This window comes from Diabrotica virgifera, chromosome 7, assembly GCF_917563875.1.
Source record: "Diabrotica virgifera virgifera chromosome 7, PGI_DIABVI_V3a".
Classification (NCBI taxonomy): domain Eukaryota; kingdom Metazoa; phylum Arthropoda; class Insecta; order Coleoptera; family Chrysomelidae; genus Diabrotica; species Diabrotica virgifera.
The window spans coordinates 64810937-64829558 of NC_065449.1; the positions used below are offsets into that span (position 1 = coordinate 64810937).

An 18622-nucleotide genomic window follows, 5' to 3' on the forward strand; every position below is an offset into this window, starting at 1 on the left:
AGTATTCGCCATAAGTGTCTCCACTTGACCCTGTCGATAAATAGATTATACAATCATGATAATTAACCCAAGAAGATTGCGCACTTGGATATCTCCTAGTTGATAATGATCATATCATTGTATCATTGTTAGAAACCATATTTACTAGTAGTACTTGGTTATAACATAATAAACAGCCAATATCGCAATACAGTTATATCCTGTAAAACTTATCCAGGGGCAGCCAAAACTGAAATGTCAACTAATTCTTATTAAAACCCTATTAAAATAATATCAAAATTTAAACAGACAAAAAAGAAGGGCAACAACATGCGGTGTTCCCAAGCGGTCACCCATCCAAGTATGTACTAACCGTACCCGACACTGCCTGACTTTGGTGATCGGACGAGAACTGGTATATTCAGTGTGGTATGGCCGTTGCCGATAGTAAATGAAACAAATTGATACCAAAATGAAGTAGGTAGGTGACCATACCATACGACAACCTATTGCTGGCTCTTACTAAACCGACTGAAGAAAATAGTTAAGAAAATACCCCCAAGAGGTATTGACGTTCGGAAACTCGAAACAAGACAGTATCCTCCAACGAACTAAACATACAACGAACATCATAAGATAACATAAGATAAACAAGGAACTCATAAACATATAACTATAGGAAAGTAATAATATAACCATGACACAGAAATAGAAGAGCTCTTGATTAAAAAGAAGACGTCCATAACCCCAAAACACGAGAAGAATAATTGAAACCAGAAATTTTGATCGAAAAAATCATAGTAATGAATGGTTGTGAAGAAAGGATAGACCTAAAAGATCCAAATCAGTACCAAGGATTCAACCTACATAGTAATATCAAGTATGTAATACCAAAACAAAATTACTTATTGGAGAAATGAATAGGGAACTTGCATAAAATTTTAAATTGGAAAAAAATGTTATAAATCACAACAGAACATAATTTAAAACATGTATCAATGATAAAAAAGTTTTGTTTGTCTTTCGTTTTTCCCCTAAAGACGATTAAAAATTCAAATTATTCCAGCCAGCAAAAAACGCGTCGTGACGTCATATGGTTGTGCATTTACATTTTACACCAAAAAGTAAACAAAATTGTATATAATTTTAAATTAGACATTATAAACGTCAGTAAAAAATACAGTTATGTGACGTTAAAAGGGTTTTTGATCGTTTGAACTATTCATAGAAAATTTGTACTTTTACAAAACGGTTTTATTTTCAATAGTAAATCTTCTTTCCTTCTCTTCAAAAACTGTATCAAACTCCAATCTCAACAAACTGGTTTATATTATTACAACGACATACGATAAATGTCATTAGAATATAAATATTTTTCATTTATTCCCGACGACGAGCTGGCTAAATACCCAAGTAGGTGCAGGCCAATAAAATAAAGAAGGAGAAGAAGAATATACCTAAATATAACGCTCTGTCTAGGTACACGCTAACGTGTACGCAAATAAAAAGTTACAGTGTCAGAGTGTTGGAATTTGTTTAATCGCGTTGTGTTTACACTTTAAGATTTCTTATTTTTTATTTTTTAGTGTTTGTTTTTAAATTAACTATGCAGCGTAGGCAATTATTTAGTTGCTTTAATGAGTTTAACAACATTTTAAAACAGTATGAAAAAGTTAAGAGACTATAAATTAATATATATTTTTTGAGTTACAGTGGAACCTCGATTATTCGTCTCTCCATTAACCGTCACCTCTGTTAACCGTCAGGGTCCATACATAAGTTGTATAGACTACATAAGCTAAAATTGAGCCATCAATTCATTTTGTTTGAGCATTGCGATAAGCCAAACGAAATTCGTTGAAATGTATAGTTGCTATCACCGCATTTGCGCAAACCAAGATTTGCGTAAAAAAGCTAGAGAAGCTGCAACGCACATACAACAATTCATTAAGTGATATTCTCGACAAGAAGAAGTCAATAAAGAAGATTGTATGATTTTACGCGGATTAAGAAATTCTTCGTTGCAAAATTTGAAGCAACAGTAAAACAAACACAGATTTCAGAATATTCTGAACCAAATTAATTGGAATGAACGAACACAAATCCCTCTTATGTTATCAAACAATCTTATATCATCAAACATACTTACAAATAAAATTTGAGAGTTGTACTATGAATTTTTTTTAATGTTCTGTTAACCGTCTTTTCGATTATCCGTCATACCCTTGGTCCGGTGCCCTGACGGATAATCGAGGTTGCACTGTATAAGTGAAATAGTATTACCGTCCAAAATTTAAATAAAAGGAAGACCTAAAGCTTTTACAATAATAATTAACTTGTTCTGACGCTATTTCCTTGTGGCGTCTTTATAATCAACTATTCTAAATGGGAACTAAGCCACAATTTAACTAAAAAAATGATTTTATTAACGTTTAGACGTCTAAATCGGACGTCGTTGTCAAAATACAAAATATTATTAAATTAAACAAAAATGTTCTTGCTTAGTAAAACATTTTTTTAATAATTTATTTAATCTGACTAATTTTTGTATTTTCACAATGACATCCGATTTGGACGTCGAAACGTTAATAAAATCATTTTTTAGTTAAATTGTGGCTCATTTCCCATTTAGAATAGTTGATTATAATAATTAACTTACGTATAAAAATTATTTTAGCAATATTTTGTACGTGTCATGTCAACTAAATACATATATTTATTTTGCTAACCTAAATAATATACTTTTATATATACACTGATTTATTACAATTAATTTTGAAACATCTGAATAGTTCTGCTTCCCTTCCCTTAGCAAGTATTTTTCTATCAAACAAGCACTAAACATATCAAAATAGCATGTACCAAAATATACAGTCACTGCGCACGTTAAATAATGAAGTCACTGGCTCATTGATCAAGTTTAATTTGCGTGTACCTAACTTTTTTATTTGCGTACACGTTAGCGTGTACCTAGACACAGCGAAATATAACCATAATAATAACTAATGTAAAACTATGTGACGTCACAAGTCGTATGAACTATTTTATACCGCAGAAGACTTTAAATATGTATTTCTAAGTTATTACGAGTTTTTGAAGCGTCAAATTTTGGAAATCTCATTTTTAAACAAAACTGAACATTATTATGTAACAAACATAGTATATTAAGTATGGATAACGGTAAGGGTTTTATACCGATCGAAGACAATTGTTTGGAGGAGGAGCGGAGCGACGACTCCAATTATTGTCTGAAATCGGTTACCCTTAACGTTCGACATGCTTATAACGTTTTTTGCACGATTGATACCATTATAAATTATAAAATTAACATTTTCGTCATATTGACTAGTTTCATTCATTTTATCAAGATAGATACTTTGGTTGTTAGGTAGTAACTAGGGTGCATAACAACAATGGAGAATTGAGTTTTTATTTAGTTGTCAATAATTTTAAGTACAATTTTAATTATAAATTAAAATATGAGCGAAAGTGAATTTGAAGAAATTGAACGGGCTTGGGAAGAAGGGTGTTCCGCAATTATTCCCGACAAATCCAAAATCCGTTATCAAAATACCTACCAAAGTTTTAAAAAATGGTGCGAAGGCAAGAATTTAAGAATCGAAGAAAAGACTCTATTGGCATATTTCGTTCAAAGACATATAGGCAGTTGAAAGCTCCTGGAAGCCTCTGGGCAGAATATTCAATGATTAAATCCACCGTTTTTCTTTATGATGGCATTGATATTTCCAAGTTTTCAACTTTGATCGCGTATTTGAAGAGAAAAAATGTTGGCTATAGGCCTAAGAAAGCGAGCATTTTTACACGGGAGCAATTTGAAAAATTTCTGATGGAAGCACCGGATGAAGAATTTCTAGTTCACAAGGTAATATAAGCTAGTTTAGGTAAAAGAAATACTCTAATGAAGATTTTTTCATAATTTGTAGGTCGCAATGATATTGGGAATATCTGGTGCCTGTAGAAGAGAAGAATTATATAATATTACTATGAATGACATCCAACAAACCGATGGTTTAATGATTGTAAAAGTACCCAATACAAAAACGAACATCCAGCGTACTTTTACAGTCGTTAATAAACCAGACGATAAAATTCCATATTTAGAAATTCTGCAAAAGTATATAAAACTTCGTCCATTACAAGTAAAATCAAATCATTTGTTCTTAAGATACGCCAAAGGAAAATGTTGTGCCCAAGTAATAGGGAAAGGGACAATCGGGGGCTGGCCTTCTCAAATTGCCAAATTCTTAAATTTGCCTAATCCCGAGAACTATACTGGCCATTCGTTCAGGAGGACATCAGCAACGCTTTTGGCTAATAAAGGTGTTGATGTCCTCGGATTAAAGCGTCATGGAGGTTGGCGTTCATCGACAGTGGCAGAAAGCTATGTAGAAGATTCTCTTCAAAATAAAATAGATTTTGCCGAAAAAATATTGTGCAATACTAGTAATACTACTAATGTATGCGATTCTGCAGGAGTTTCTGTTAGAAGTGAAACCACAGCCCAAACAAGTGGGATTAGTTAAATAATTTAACAAATTGTACCAGAAGTTTCAATATTAATAAATAATTCGTTAGTTTTCTTTATTCTTTCAAAAAATAAATTAAAATTAAGAGATTTTTTAACTCGACGGTAAGTGAATTACTTACCGTCGAGTTGGAGTACTTACCGTCGAGTTGGATTACTTACCGTCGAGTTGCTAGTAAATGTCACCTACTGACGTAAAATCTGTCACGGTAAACAGTCAAAAATGATCAATCGTGCAAAAAAAATGTTTAAGTTCCCTATTACAGTATAATAAGCGACATCATAAGAGTTGTGACCAAGCCGTAATATGGATAATTTTTAACAACGAAGAAGAAGAGAGCACGGTATTCACAACTTTGTAAAGGTTTTTATTTATTATTTCTTTACATTGTTTCAATTATACTAAAATATTGATCGTCCAGTGGGGGTGGTAAAGACAAAGATTACATTAAGTGTGTACGACAGAAATGAAATTGTTATGATGGATGAAGTGGGATAATGCAGAAAGGGGAATTATTCGATTAGGGGAGTTTAATTGTGGCATTAAATGACATGATAGGGAGCACAAACTTTATCAAACACAGGCACAAGCGGAAAAAACAAAGCAGAATAAGGCTTTTTCAACAGCTACAATTAATTATAACGCTCTTAAAAGGAAAAAGCATTGGAATAAAATGTTTGTTATTATAGATTGAACAAGACTGTAAGTTTTGTACACACTTGTAAAATGTAGGTCAAAGTGGCAACAAGTGTATATTCTCAAATAACTTTGATAGTGTGTAAAAATTATTTTTTTAAATCAGCTGAGTACTTTCAGCATGGCTCATACCATCTTCACAGCTTCCTATAAAGAACTAAAGAAGTCATTATGTTATTTATAAGACTAACTAGGAAACAAGATAATGTTTGGTATTATCCGTATATTATTGGATATAGCTTAGCAATCAATAAAACGTCATTCTAATTAATCAACCTAGAAGTAAACAGCTGAAGTAAAGAGTTGATCAGAATATCTCGTTTTGTTGAATAATTAATTATTGATTCGTTAGAAAATAGGAAAACGAATAAATGGATACGACTAAAGACAAAACTGATTTGTATGCACAAAAGACAGTTAAAAAGGATAACGAATTTATATAACAAAAAAACGCATAGTAAAGAATGCTTTTTTTAAAATATACCAAAGAGAATTTCATTACCTATTATGAACCTAATAAAGATGTTACGTGTATAAATGACAGTTATTTTAACTCTTTATTTTAATATGAAGTAGATACATGACTGCAATATCTGATGAACAACATCAGACATGCAGATCATACAGTAATAATAGCCGATAGTTTACCAGACCTGGAAAGACTCATGAGTAAAATAGTAAGGTGTACTAGGGAGTACGGACTCTCTCAATATCAAAAAGACGAAGTTTATGAAAATTAGTAGAAACAACCATAAAATTAACGAAATCTTGATAGTAGAGGGCCAGCAGCAGCAGATCGAAAGAGTAAAAAAGTACACTTATATACCTAGGAACACTTATAACAGAAAATAATGACTACACTGCAGAAATCAAAGTCAGAATCGAAAAAGCAGGTTCTAATTTTATGAAACTGAAAAAGGACCTATGTAGCAAAGATTTAACATTAGCCGTTAAATATGGACGTTAAATGTAGAGGCAATGAGACGACTTAACGCCTTTGAAATGTGGACCTATAGAAGAATTATGAGGGTTTCCTGGGTAGATAGAGTTACAAACAACGCAGTACTAAGAAGAATAGGTAAAGAGAAGGAAGTTGAACTTACAATTAAAGAAAGAAAGTTATAGTATCTCGGACATGTGATGCGGGACAAGAAGTATGGCATCCTGTGACTCATAATGCAAGGAAAGATAGATGGCAGAAGAAGCATCGGAAGAAGCCTAATTTTATGGCTGAAGAATCTGAGAGAATGGTTTGGATGCAGTTCAAAACAACTATTTAGAGCTACTGCCTCAAAAATTAAAATAGCTATGATGATTGCCAACCTCCGTAGCGGAGATGGCACCTGAAGAAGAAGAAGAAGAAACAGATGTACTTGCAATCATTTATTGTTTAAATTCCGACGACCGGTTTCGCTCTCTACAATTTGCAGAGCATTATCAGGTCAACGGTTACAAGTAAACTAAATGCTACCAATAAAAACCAGAGTTAGAACATTGTCTGGTTGTAAAAAGATGTAATAAGATCAAGCCAATATTTAAAAATATATAAATTAAAACCACAGACAAATACATATGCGTGCACACCGGTAAAAACAAACACTCATATGTCCGCAAACGATTGTGCAATGTAAACGTGTTGTACTTACATGCCGATACACGGAGTGATTTCTAAAGTCTTCAATAACATGATTTCTTGCTCAAATTATGCTAATAGGAAATTTATTGGATATACGGACAATGCTGCATAGGTTAACAAGACTTGTTAGTAGTTACGTACGCGTATCATGAGTAGAGGGTACAGTAGACTTGGCATTTGGCTAGAAAATTTAAACCGAAAATAACAAAATTCAGTTTGGCACCATTGTGTGAAGACCAAATCTTCTCGGATATCAACTCGAATATAACCAAATAACTAATGCTCAATTATTATGATGTGCAGAAAAATTTTGAATTCGGTTAAGCTAATAAACTTTCCTTTTTTGTCCTTAAAAGTAGAAAAAAAGTTTAATTTGTCTTGCTTAATATTTATTGAGCAATAATACTGTGCTAATATGCAAGTGTTTACTGTAAGTTCTAAAATGACTTTACATGATTAATGCAATGTTAGAGTACCGGCAAGTGATTATCTTTAACGCAGCTACTCGAATTTCTTAAAGATTTATACCAAACATTGATACCGCCACTTTTTTGGGCATTCTGACCGAATTTCGTTTCTACTATACAGTGCAATACCAGAGAACAACGACCACAAGAACAGGATAAAATATTATTTGATTTAAAAATGTCACTTTAGTGATTGCTCAATTGTATGTAACTAAATTTGTTTAATTATTTATACAAAATGTATTTAATTATTTTTTTGTATAACTGTGTTAAAAATGCAATTTTTAGCACTTCATAGGAACGTTAAAAATGTTACTTTAAGGCACTAGTGCTTTAAAAAATTTAAGGCACTGCAGTTAAAAGTGAATTGTCAAATTGTGAAACGTCAAAATATTTATATTTCATTTATTAACATTAATATTAATAGTACAACTTGCGCAATTTGAAAAAGGTGGTTAAAAAGGTTTTTGAAAATTTAATTTAAACTGTATTATTGCATCTTTATCACGTTTGTAGAAAAAACAAGTTTATGTAACAGTATAATATTTTCGCTAAGAATTTTTAGACATTCCCCTCGAGTGTAGACAACCAGTTCTACCTTTTACGGGTCATAGGTTTGATGGTTTCAGCAATTAACAAAATATTGTATTTTATAAATTTATAATGTAAAAAAAATATTGTATGATATACGTGTTAAAAAGTACATTTTTAAGGCACTCATGTGAACTGCACATGCGTGCCTTAAAATTGTACTTTTAACACATTTAATATCATAAATAACTATTTTTTTGTAACTATTCAGAAGTCTACCTAATAAAACGTGTGTAGACACAAGGCAAGCATTGAACAACTTGCTGCAACTCTTTAATTAAAGTGTTGAGTGATTTAACTTTAAAGCATATATTTATAGCTCTTTTAAATTTGGTCTTTCATTTGGGCTTATTGTTTTGACTACCTAAATAAACCTCTTATGTATTTAAATTACTTTTCTTTTCGAAGCGTTGATATAAATAATCAATGCTTCGTACGTTTATTGTAGTAATTTAAGAAATGCTACTTATTTACACACAATTATATACTTAATTTCATTTTATGTAATCTCTCTCTCTCTTGTCGTTTCCCCATTACTGAGGATCGTGATTTCTTCCAATATTCCTAACAATGTTTCTCCATTGGTCCCTATCTTCAGCTGCTCTAAGAGCTTCGCAGAATGAGTTTCCAGCTGAATTCTTTATTTGGTCGGACCATCTAGTTGGTGATCGTCCTCTTGATCTTCTCCCCGGAACGTTTCCAGAAACGATTAATCTCTCCAAACTGTCGTCACCTCTGCGAACCACGTGACCAAAGAATTGCAGAATTCGTTGCAGACATATTGTGGACAGCCTTTTTTTAATATTTAGTTGGTTTAGAATGGAAACGTTTGTCCTATGAGCTGTCCATGGTATGCGCAGCATTCTTCTCCAGCACCACATCTCAAAGGCATCAATTTTTTGGCGCTCGCATGCGCGAAGAGTCCAAGTCTCTGCTCCGTATAGAAATATTGAGAATACAAGGGCATTGACCAGTCTCATCTTGATATTTTGAGAGATAGATCTGTCTCTCCAAACTTTAGTTAGGCGACTCATCGCATTTTTTGCCATACCAATACGTCTCCGAACTTCTGCTTCACAGTTGCCATCGTTAGTTATACTAGACCCGAGATAGACGAAGGTATTTACTATCTGGTATTCCTGTAACATGTTAGTCAGTTGAATAGTGTCGAATCTGTCGACCACCATTATTTTTGTCTTAGCTTTACTGATTTTCAGACCAACTTTATTGCTTTCGTGCTCAACTCTTCGCAGAAGATCAAACATTTCTTGCTCATTTGCTGCTATAAGTGTAGTGTCATCAGCAAATCTCAAATTGGAGATTTTCCTACCGGCTACAGTTACTCCACCGGCCCATCCTTCTAAAACCATCCTCATGACATGTTCACCATAAATGTTAAATAAGTCAGGTGACAACACGCATCCTTGTCTAACACCTCTCTCGGTCTTGAATTGGTTTGAGAACTTCTGATCTAGTCGTACTGTCGCTATATTAGACTGGTACAGATTTTTAATAAGTGTCACCAGGTGCATTGGTGCGCCCATTTCTATTAAAATTGACCACAGATTTATCCAGCTTACACAATCAAATGCCTTTTGGTAGTCAACGAAGCATATAATCATAGGTACTTGAAATTCTCTAGACTTTTCAATAGGTTGTCTCAGGTTCAGGATTTGTTCCCTTGTACCTTTACCCTTTACAAATCCCGCTTGTTCCTGAGGTATTTGGTAATGTAGATAGGTTTTTAATCTGTTTTTAATGATATGCAACAAGATTTTACTAGCATGTGTTATTAGTGACAGTGTGCGGTAGTTTTCACATCTGGTAGTAGTTCCTTTTTTGTGTAGCGGGATATAAATTGAGGTGCACCAATCAGATGGCCATTTTCCTGAATTCCAAACAGCGACACAGATAGAATGGACGATATGTATTCCTTTGTCACCTAGTAACTGTAGTATTTCACATGGTATTGAATCAATGCCAGGGGATTTATGTCTCTTTAGTGATTTAATTGCATCTTTAACTTCAGCGAGTAAGACAGTAGGTTCTCTAGGGTAGTCAGAGGGCCACTGATGTTCTGCTGATACCTTGTTATTTTTATATAGCTCGTCACAGTAGTTTCGCCATGTTTCCAATATTTCATCAGTATCGGTCTTTAAATTACCTTCCTTATCTATTACAGACCACGTTTGAGGTTTAAATTCTCTGGTAAGGAGTTTGATCTTCTGGAATAAATCCCTCGGTTCATTTCGACAGCCATGTTCCTCTATCTCTCTGCATATTTGAGAGATGTAATCAGCTTTGTCTTTGCGGCACTGTTTTTTGATTTCTTTCGATAATGTAATGACAAACAAAAATATTGCCCTCCTTCCACAGAAAAGAGTCGAGAGAATTTGTAACACACAACCTACGAATAAAAATATGATTAAGGATGTTGTTCTGACATTTTTGATGTCCGCGTATTCTGTATTTGTAATTCTTTCCTTTCTGTGTGATTATTTGTTCTATTATTATTGTATGAAATGATGCAGCTGTTTCAGAATATGTACCTTTAAATGTTTGCAACTAACACATTTTTTCCTTCAGTTTGTAGAAGCTGCATTATCAAGTTTCTCCAAGACAACAGCTACTGTCCAATATGTGAAGTGATCATCAACAAGGCTAAACCTAATTTAAAGTAAGTAGAAGAAAATAATTAATTTTATTATTTGGCACTATAAAAAAAATATTGGTTTGCTTCAAATTGTTTTTCTTCGTCATTATTGTGGTTTCCACAAAAGGGAAGTTAAACATGCGTTATTCCTGTTGTTCATTTGGTTGCCTGTTAAGGTCAGAGGTCTTGCGATGTAAACTTCGATTATGATTGCAAAACAAATATTATTCTCCGTCATTTTTACATTTAGTTCATTGTTGTCACATTTTTTATGTGGCAATATAAATCTGTTAATAGATCAGTCTCAAAAACAAGATCAAACAAAGTTAAGTACAGTATGGCTAGATGACATGTGGCAGATGGCAAAGTAAAGTATTAGAACAAAGTTAAGTGCATGCATGGCTAGATGACATACATTCCACTATTAAACTACATACATACTTAATTACTTATCATACCCATACCAGATGAAAATGCTACTCTCATTCATTAACACTCCCCCGCAACTCATTTTCATAATTACAAAATAATTTCGTTATCAACATTAAAATGCAGTTATGTATATTTTCATCAAACAATCAGATCTCCATTTAGAATAAATATTTACTTTGGACCCTAACGGTCATCATCCTTCTGTCAGTGGTCCATGAAATCGATGGAAATTGTTATTCATCCGAATAGAAGCGACAAATCAGCTTGTGGTTACGACAGTATTATTTTTTATATATCAATAACGACACTCTGTTCTGCATCCGGATTGTCCACGTTTCCTCGTTATACTCTGGGCAAATTTGAAAAAAACACAAAGAAAAGTTATTTACCAACTATTTTATGCTTGAATCGAATCTTAAGATTGCATATATTAGTAATACAGGTATGCAAAGTCCGCAGAAAGTGTGCTATTTTGTTTATAAAGAAATTAGCGCTCTGAAATCTTCTTGTTTTTCAATTATTACTCTGTGACTTCAAAGATTTTTCCTTTATACCAAAAACAACCGTAAATTAATTCTTAATTCTACGCAGAAAAATTTTTTCCGATTTCCTTCTCCGAAATTTTCCTCGGAAAATCGGGTTTTGCCAACAAAGTCTTTATTTTCAACTAAACTTTTAGGGAAGTAATTATTTATCAATAATTTAATAGCTTGGTGACATATAAGCTTTTTTGGAATACATACTTAGATTGTATTGCCGGAAACCGGCAACAACCGAACAAATAGTTTAGTAACAATTAAATTGTTAATTAAAAATTCACGGTCGCAATAATATCCAGAATAATTATGACACACCAGAATAACTAAGATTTTTGTATAAAAAGGCACTATACCTTCTAACGTACTTTACAGAATTGAAATTGGGCTACTTGATCGGCTTCGGGAATGTTTTAAAGTTATAAACAATTTTTGTCATTATAAACAAATAGAATATCTTGGCAACTATTAGAATGAATTGTTATAAAAACGGAATTGAAAAGGTCGCGGCAGGACGTTTCTTTTAAAAGAAAAAATTTAAATTGCAAGGAGTGGTTCCTGAGATACAACCGGTCAAGTTTCACCGGCAATTGCGGCGAAGTTATAAACAATAGGATGGTAGTCTTCGGACCAATACCATTTAGTAATGCGTTAGTTAGGTGGCTCTACTCGAGATACTTCGGATTAAAAAAGGAGAAAATTGCTCTTTGGGAAGCCGAGAAAATACATTTTTTGAACGTATACCGATTTTGAACTTTGAAATTCTATTTTTTCTTAATCCCAATCGAACATCTAGTTTTTTTAGAATTTCTCAGAAATTTTTAGAATCTCATTTTTACAAATTTTATTATTTTTCACGCGTAATATCGATCGTTTTTATTATTATAACATTATGTTATAAGTCTAATATATGGAAATTTGTAAGTAGAAGGAGGACCGAAATAAAAAGATAATGGGTGGAAGATTATCATCCTATTGTTTATAACTTCGTTGCAAATGTCGGTCAAGTTTGACCGGTTGTATCTCAGAAACCACAATTGTTCGCAATTCAACTTTTTTTCTTTTAAAAGAAGCGTCCTGCCACGTTCTTTCCAATACACATAAGCGGATCCAAAGGGGAGGGTATGCCCCCCTCGAGAGTTTAAAAAACTATAAATTTAAATATTTGTAGTTAAAATGTTTTTAGTTTCAAACACATATCCCTCATGCCAAGAGAAACCATTTTTGATAACAATTTAATTGTTGCTAAACTATTTGTTAGATTGTCGCCTGCTTCCGCTGCTACAGAATCTGCTACAAAAAAGCTTTCATGTCATTAGGGTATTTAAGTATTGATAAATAATTACTTCCCTAAAATTTTAGTTGAAAATTAAAGATTTTGTTGGGAAAATTCGGATTTTCCGAGGAAAATTTTCGTTGAAGGAAATCTGAAAAACAATATCTCTGTGCTGAATTAATAGGCTATTGATTGTGTACTATAGAAAGGAACTACAACGTTAACGGGGTTTTATTATTTCATATGGTCAATGAATCTCTATATATGAAAAAACCGCGGAAACCATTTAAAGGGGTGCGTTTTTGAGAAATGGGTGAATTAGTCCCTGGGCTCAGGTTACATTAGGGTGAGTTCTATGCACTTTTGGTACAAACACGTCTACATAAAAATTGTTCCTGGTTAAATTTCCTATCTAAATATAACTTTTTAAAGTCAAAGATACTTTTTTTTACAAAAATATATTCAAAAGAAAAAGCACAAAGAAACCCAAAAGAAAGAAATTTTGTTTTTTGTCCCATAACTTTTGTCCACGAGGATATAGGTATAGACATTGCTTCACAGAAAAAAAACTTACATATTTTCTCTTTAAAATGATGTTTGGTAGAGGTCATTAGGATTTACAGTTTTCGAAATATGATTTTTCAAAGTTCGTCACTCACAGCAATTTTGGGCAATTTTCCTTGTTATTTCGCAAATATTCGTACTTGCAACGATTTTTGATTTTAGAATTATTTTTTAAATTCCTCATTATAACTTTTTTATGTGATTGTGTGTTATGATTGAATCTTATTTTTTATAGGTAATACTTTGGATCCACTTGACTCGGCCGGGCAAACTTCAAAATATGGATTAATTCCAATATTTACTGTCAAAGCTCCTGCACCACAAGCTTTGCTTGAAAAAATAGCATGTAAATGTACCAAAGGATGTACAAAAAACTGCGGTTGTAGGAAGACAGGAATTAGTTGTTCAATATTCTGCAAAGGGTGCATGTGCATTGGTACTAATTGTGGGAACTCTAAGATAACTGAGGTGTCAGAGGAAGATATTGAAGCTAATGCTAACGAAGAGATGGACTTTGATTTTGAAAATTTTTTAAATGTCAACGTTTAAATAATTTTAACTAAAGTGATGTTTTTTAAGACTGATGTTTATGTAATTTTTGTAAAAGAAATAATTTTAAATAATACAGGTAAAAAAATACCAAAGAATCACTCGGTTTCCATTATGTATTTAAATATAGATGATACACCATTTTAAAGAACAGAAAGTAAGCCCTCTTTGTTGCGCAATATACAGGGTGTAACGAAAATACAGGTCATAAATTAAATCACATATTCTGAGACCAAAAATAGTTCGAATGAACCTATTTTACCTTAGTACAAATATGCACATAAAAAAAGTTACAGCCCTTTGAAGTTACAAAATGAAAATCGATTTTTTCGAATATATCAAAAACTATTAGAGTTTTTGTATTTAAAATGGACATGTGGCATTCTTATGGCAGGAACATCTTAAAAAAGAATTATGGTGAAATTTGTGCACCCCATAAAAATTTTATGGGGGTTTTGTTCCCTTAAACCCCCCAAACGTTTGTGTACGTTCCAATTAAACTATTATTGTGGTACCATTAGTTAAATCCAATATTTCTAAAACTTTTTTGCCTCTTAGTATTTTTTCGATAAGGCAGTTTTTATCGAGTTGCGGCTTCTTTTTTAATATGTTTACATAAACATTTTATGGGGGTTTTGTTCCTTTAAACCCCCCAAATGTTTGTGTATGTTCCAATTAAACTTTTACTGCAGTACCATTAGTTAAACACAGTGTTTTTAAAACTTTTTTGCCTCTTTGTATTTTTTCGAGAAGGTACTTCTTATCGAGATATTACTTCTTTTTTATATGGTTCAAAATATACCTAAAAATGTAAATCATAAATAAATTTTCATAATATTACCGAGTCTCCATAATCGTACTTAGGCATATACAAACATGTGGTGGATTTGACAAATATTTAAAATATCTCGATAAAAACTGACTTTTCGAAAAAGTACTGAGAGGCAAAATAGTTTTTAAAATATTGTGTTTAACGAATGGTACCACAATAATAATTAAATTGGAACGTACACAAAAGTTTGGGGGGTTTAAAGGAACAAAACCCCCATAAAATTTTTATGGGGTGTCCAAATTTCACTATAATTTTTTCTTAAGATACTACTACCATAAGAATGCCACATGTCTATTTTCAATAAAAGATCTCCAATAGTTTTTGATATATTGGAAAAAATCGATTTTCATTTTGTAACTTCAAAGGGCTGTAACTTTTTTTATGTGCACATTTGTACTAAGGTAAGTTAGGTTCAATCGAACTATTTTTGGTCCTAGAATATGTGATTAAATTTATGACCTGTATTTTTGTTACACCCTGTATAGATAGTATATTCATGTACAAGAAAAAAAAAGTTATAATGAGAAATTTCAAAAATAATCGTAAAAAATGTAAAAAATAATATTTTTTATATCAGGTATTATATAATATATTATAATATATTATATAATTATTTTATTTTATTTTTATATTATATTATAAAAAGAATCGTTAAAAGTATAAAACCGTGAAAAACCATAATCTCTTTAAAAAAAAGTCGAACAACGTTACACAGTAGACCATTTTAAAGGTAATTGATTTCTATTCCTATTACGTGTACCATTTCATATACCTAAAGTTACGTAGAAAAAAGTTACAGAACAATATTTGCGAAATAACAAGGAAAATTGCCCAAATTTGTTGTGAGTGGCGAACTTTGAAAAACCATATTTCGACAACTATAAATTATAATGACCTCTACCAAACATCACTTTAAATAGAAAATATGTAAGTTTTTTTCTGTGAAGCAATGTCTATACCTATATCCTCGTGGACAAAAGTTATGGGACAAAAAACAAAATTTATTTCTTTTGGGTTTCTTTGTGCTTTTTCTTTTGAATATATTTTTGTAAAAAAAGTATCTTTGACTTTAAAAAGTTATATTTAGATAGGAAATTTAACCAGGAACAATTTTTATGTAGACGTGTTTGTACCAAAAGTGCATAAAACTCACCCTAATGTAACCTGTGCCCAGGGACTAATTCACCCATTTCTCACAAACGCACCCCTTTAAATGGTAGCACTCCACGGTTTTTTCATATATAGATGTCCATTGACCATATGAAATAATAAAACCCCGTTAACGTTGTAGTTCCTTTTAGCTATCTTATTTTGAATATAATCAATAGCCTATAAATTACGGTGAATTTTTATTTGAGTGTTTTTGGTGTAAATTTAAAATCTTTGGAGTTACAGAGCAATAATTGAAAAAAAGAAGATTTCTGGGCGCTAATTTGTTTATAAACAAAATAACACACTTTCTGCGGAATTTGCATATCTATAAATAATACAATCTTAATATTCGAATCCAGCAATAAAATAGCTGGTATATAACTCTTCCTGGTTTTTTTCCTAATTTTCCCAGAGTATTATATCAACAGTGACACTCTGTTCTGCATCCGGAATGTCCACGTTTCCTCGTTAACTCATTGGTTTTTAGCGACTAGAAAAGTATTGCGAAATATGACTATAAATTTATCGCGCTTTTTCAATAAAGGTCATCCTGCTTCTACGTATACGATTCCGATGATTGATTTATTTACGTCTATACGTTTTCCCTCATAAAACGAATTGCAGCGGAAAATCGTTTTCAGCACTAAAACGCCCGACTGGTGTATTCAGATGAAAAATGAAAGAATTTTGACCCTGCAGCATTACACGCGTGGATTAACAAATACGTACCTATAGTATGGCTAGTGTGAAAAGTGGAAATGTTTTATAAAGATTAACGTAACAGACCGCTCACCAGTACACTAATAGGAATATTCCATTTCAGTAATTAACTAATTACGACTAAATAACTTTTCCTAAATAATTTTATTAAAAGATAACACTGGACCAGTCTTAAGTTGTTTTTACAGTAGAACCCCGTAAATCCGAACCCCGCGAATCCGAACTTTCGGCAAATCCGAACCAACGGAAAGTGAAAAAAATTTAAAAATTGAAGACAAAAACTTAAGAACATGTTTATTATACAGAGTAAAGCCAGAAAATTGGACAATGTAGGATTACTAGGACTTTGACATTTAAAATTTCTTAAAAATAAATATTATACTTTAATATATAGGTTTATAAAGTGTTTATAAAGGTTAAACACAAACTTACTTTGGTTCTCTCGTTGTCAACTTGAGTCCAAAAATATTGTCCACACTCTTGCGAGAACGTTTGGCTACTCAAAATCACAATGAAAGCTTTGAACTACTAGTTAAGGCTAATTTTCGGATAATCCGAACTTTTCGGAATCCGAACAGGCTGTCCCCCCAATTAGTTCGGATTTGCGGGGTTCTACTGTATTTCATTTAGAATATATTTCATCATCACAGCCGTTCAATCTTAGTGGATTATAATAGTGACCAGGCATGTGTGTTTGCAGCCTTGGTTATGCATTTCCAATCTTTTCTGTTTCTGCATCTTGTCTTCCAGTCTTTTATTTACATTATATTTATGTCTTTCTCTATCTGGTTCCACCATCTTATCATGGGTCTTCCTGTTTTTCTTGGTCCCATGGGTGTCCAGTTCTTCATTCTTTTTATCATTTCTGTGTGTGCTCTTCTCATTTGTGGCCTGCCAATTCTAGTCGCCTTGCTTTTATGTATCTTACTATGTTCTCTTCACCTCCTATTTCTTGTTGAATTTCTTTATTGGTATTTATTTTTGTTTCTCCGTCGCTTGTTCTTTTTGGTCTCAAAATTGATCTCATTCTGCTGAAGTTTTATCAGTTGGTACAAGAGTGTAGACGGCCACCTTGTGTAACTGTGCCTCACTTCGTTCTACTTCCATTCTCTGTCGGTCTGGTCAAAGGGATCTTTGTCGGTATCGCACCGCTCTTTGTCGGTATCGCACTTCAAACAAGTGTCTAGAGAGGGTATTTTGGACTTCGGTTAACTTTGGCGAAGTAACTTCGCCGATAGTGTGGAGCCCGTTTAATGCATTTCCCATTTTGGTTCTACTAATGGAGTCAAAGGCACTTCTGAAGTCAATAAAAGTTATGTAGGTTCTTATTATATTTCCGTTTATTTCTGTATTATTTGTTCTACTGTGTATATTGCGTTTTTGGTTGATCTTCCTGGACGAAAACCGTTCTGATAATCTCCTTTATAAATTCTCTGCCTGTGCTTTTAGTTGATGGTTTACTAGATTGGCTACGATCTTGTAGGCTGTATTAAGGTGTGTAATTGCCCTATAGTTGGAACATTTCTCTTAGTTCCCTCAATTGTGCATTGGCGTGATTATCCTAGTCGTCCATTCTCCCGGAATCTCTTCCTTGTCCGATATTTGTTTCACTAGTTGCTGAATTGTTCGTGCAGCTGTTTACCACCTTACTTTATTAATTCTGCTACTGTTTTGTCTTCTCTAGCTGCTTTACCATTTTTTGCTCTATTTATTTATTTTCGTATTTCTTTCGCGTTTGGACGTCTTATGCTGGCTGGTGTAATCAGATGAAAAATGAAAGAATTTTGACCCTGCAGCGTTACACTTGCGTCATTTCAAGAATGACGAATATTGTTTGTTTATCATTATGTTATGTTATAAATATTTTTGTAGGTACCATACGTTGTTAATAATAATAATAATAATAAACCGACTTTTATTTCCAAAAAATAATAAGTATAACAAAAATGTACATTCTCTAAAGTAGAGGGCGAAGTTTATTTTTGCTGTGTT

The 18622-nt window shown here is 32.6% G+C and overlaps 1 protein-coding gene and 1 pseudogene across 1 annotated transcript in view; one reads left to right on the forward strand and one right to left on the reverse strand.

Annotated features, from left to right (window-relative positions):
• LOC114328804 (polycomb group protein Psc-like) overlaps positions 1-18622 on the forward strand; it is a 727697-nt gene that overhangs the window by 250965 nt on the left and 458110 nt on the right. Inside the window, exon 4 of the mRNA XM_050656461.1 lies at positions 10503-10593. Within this exon, the coding sequence (XP_050512418.1) occupies positions 10503-10593 (91 nt within the window). The remainder of the gene's footprint in view (positions 1-10502; positions 10594-18622) is intronic.
• Positions 300-422, reverse strand: LOC114328806 (5S ribosomal RNA; annotated as a pseudogene).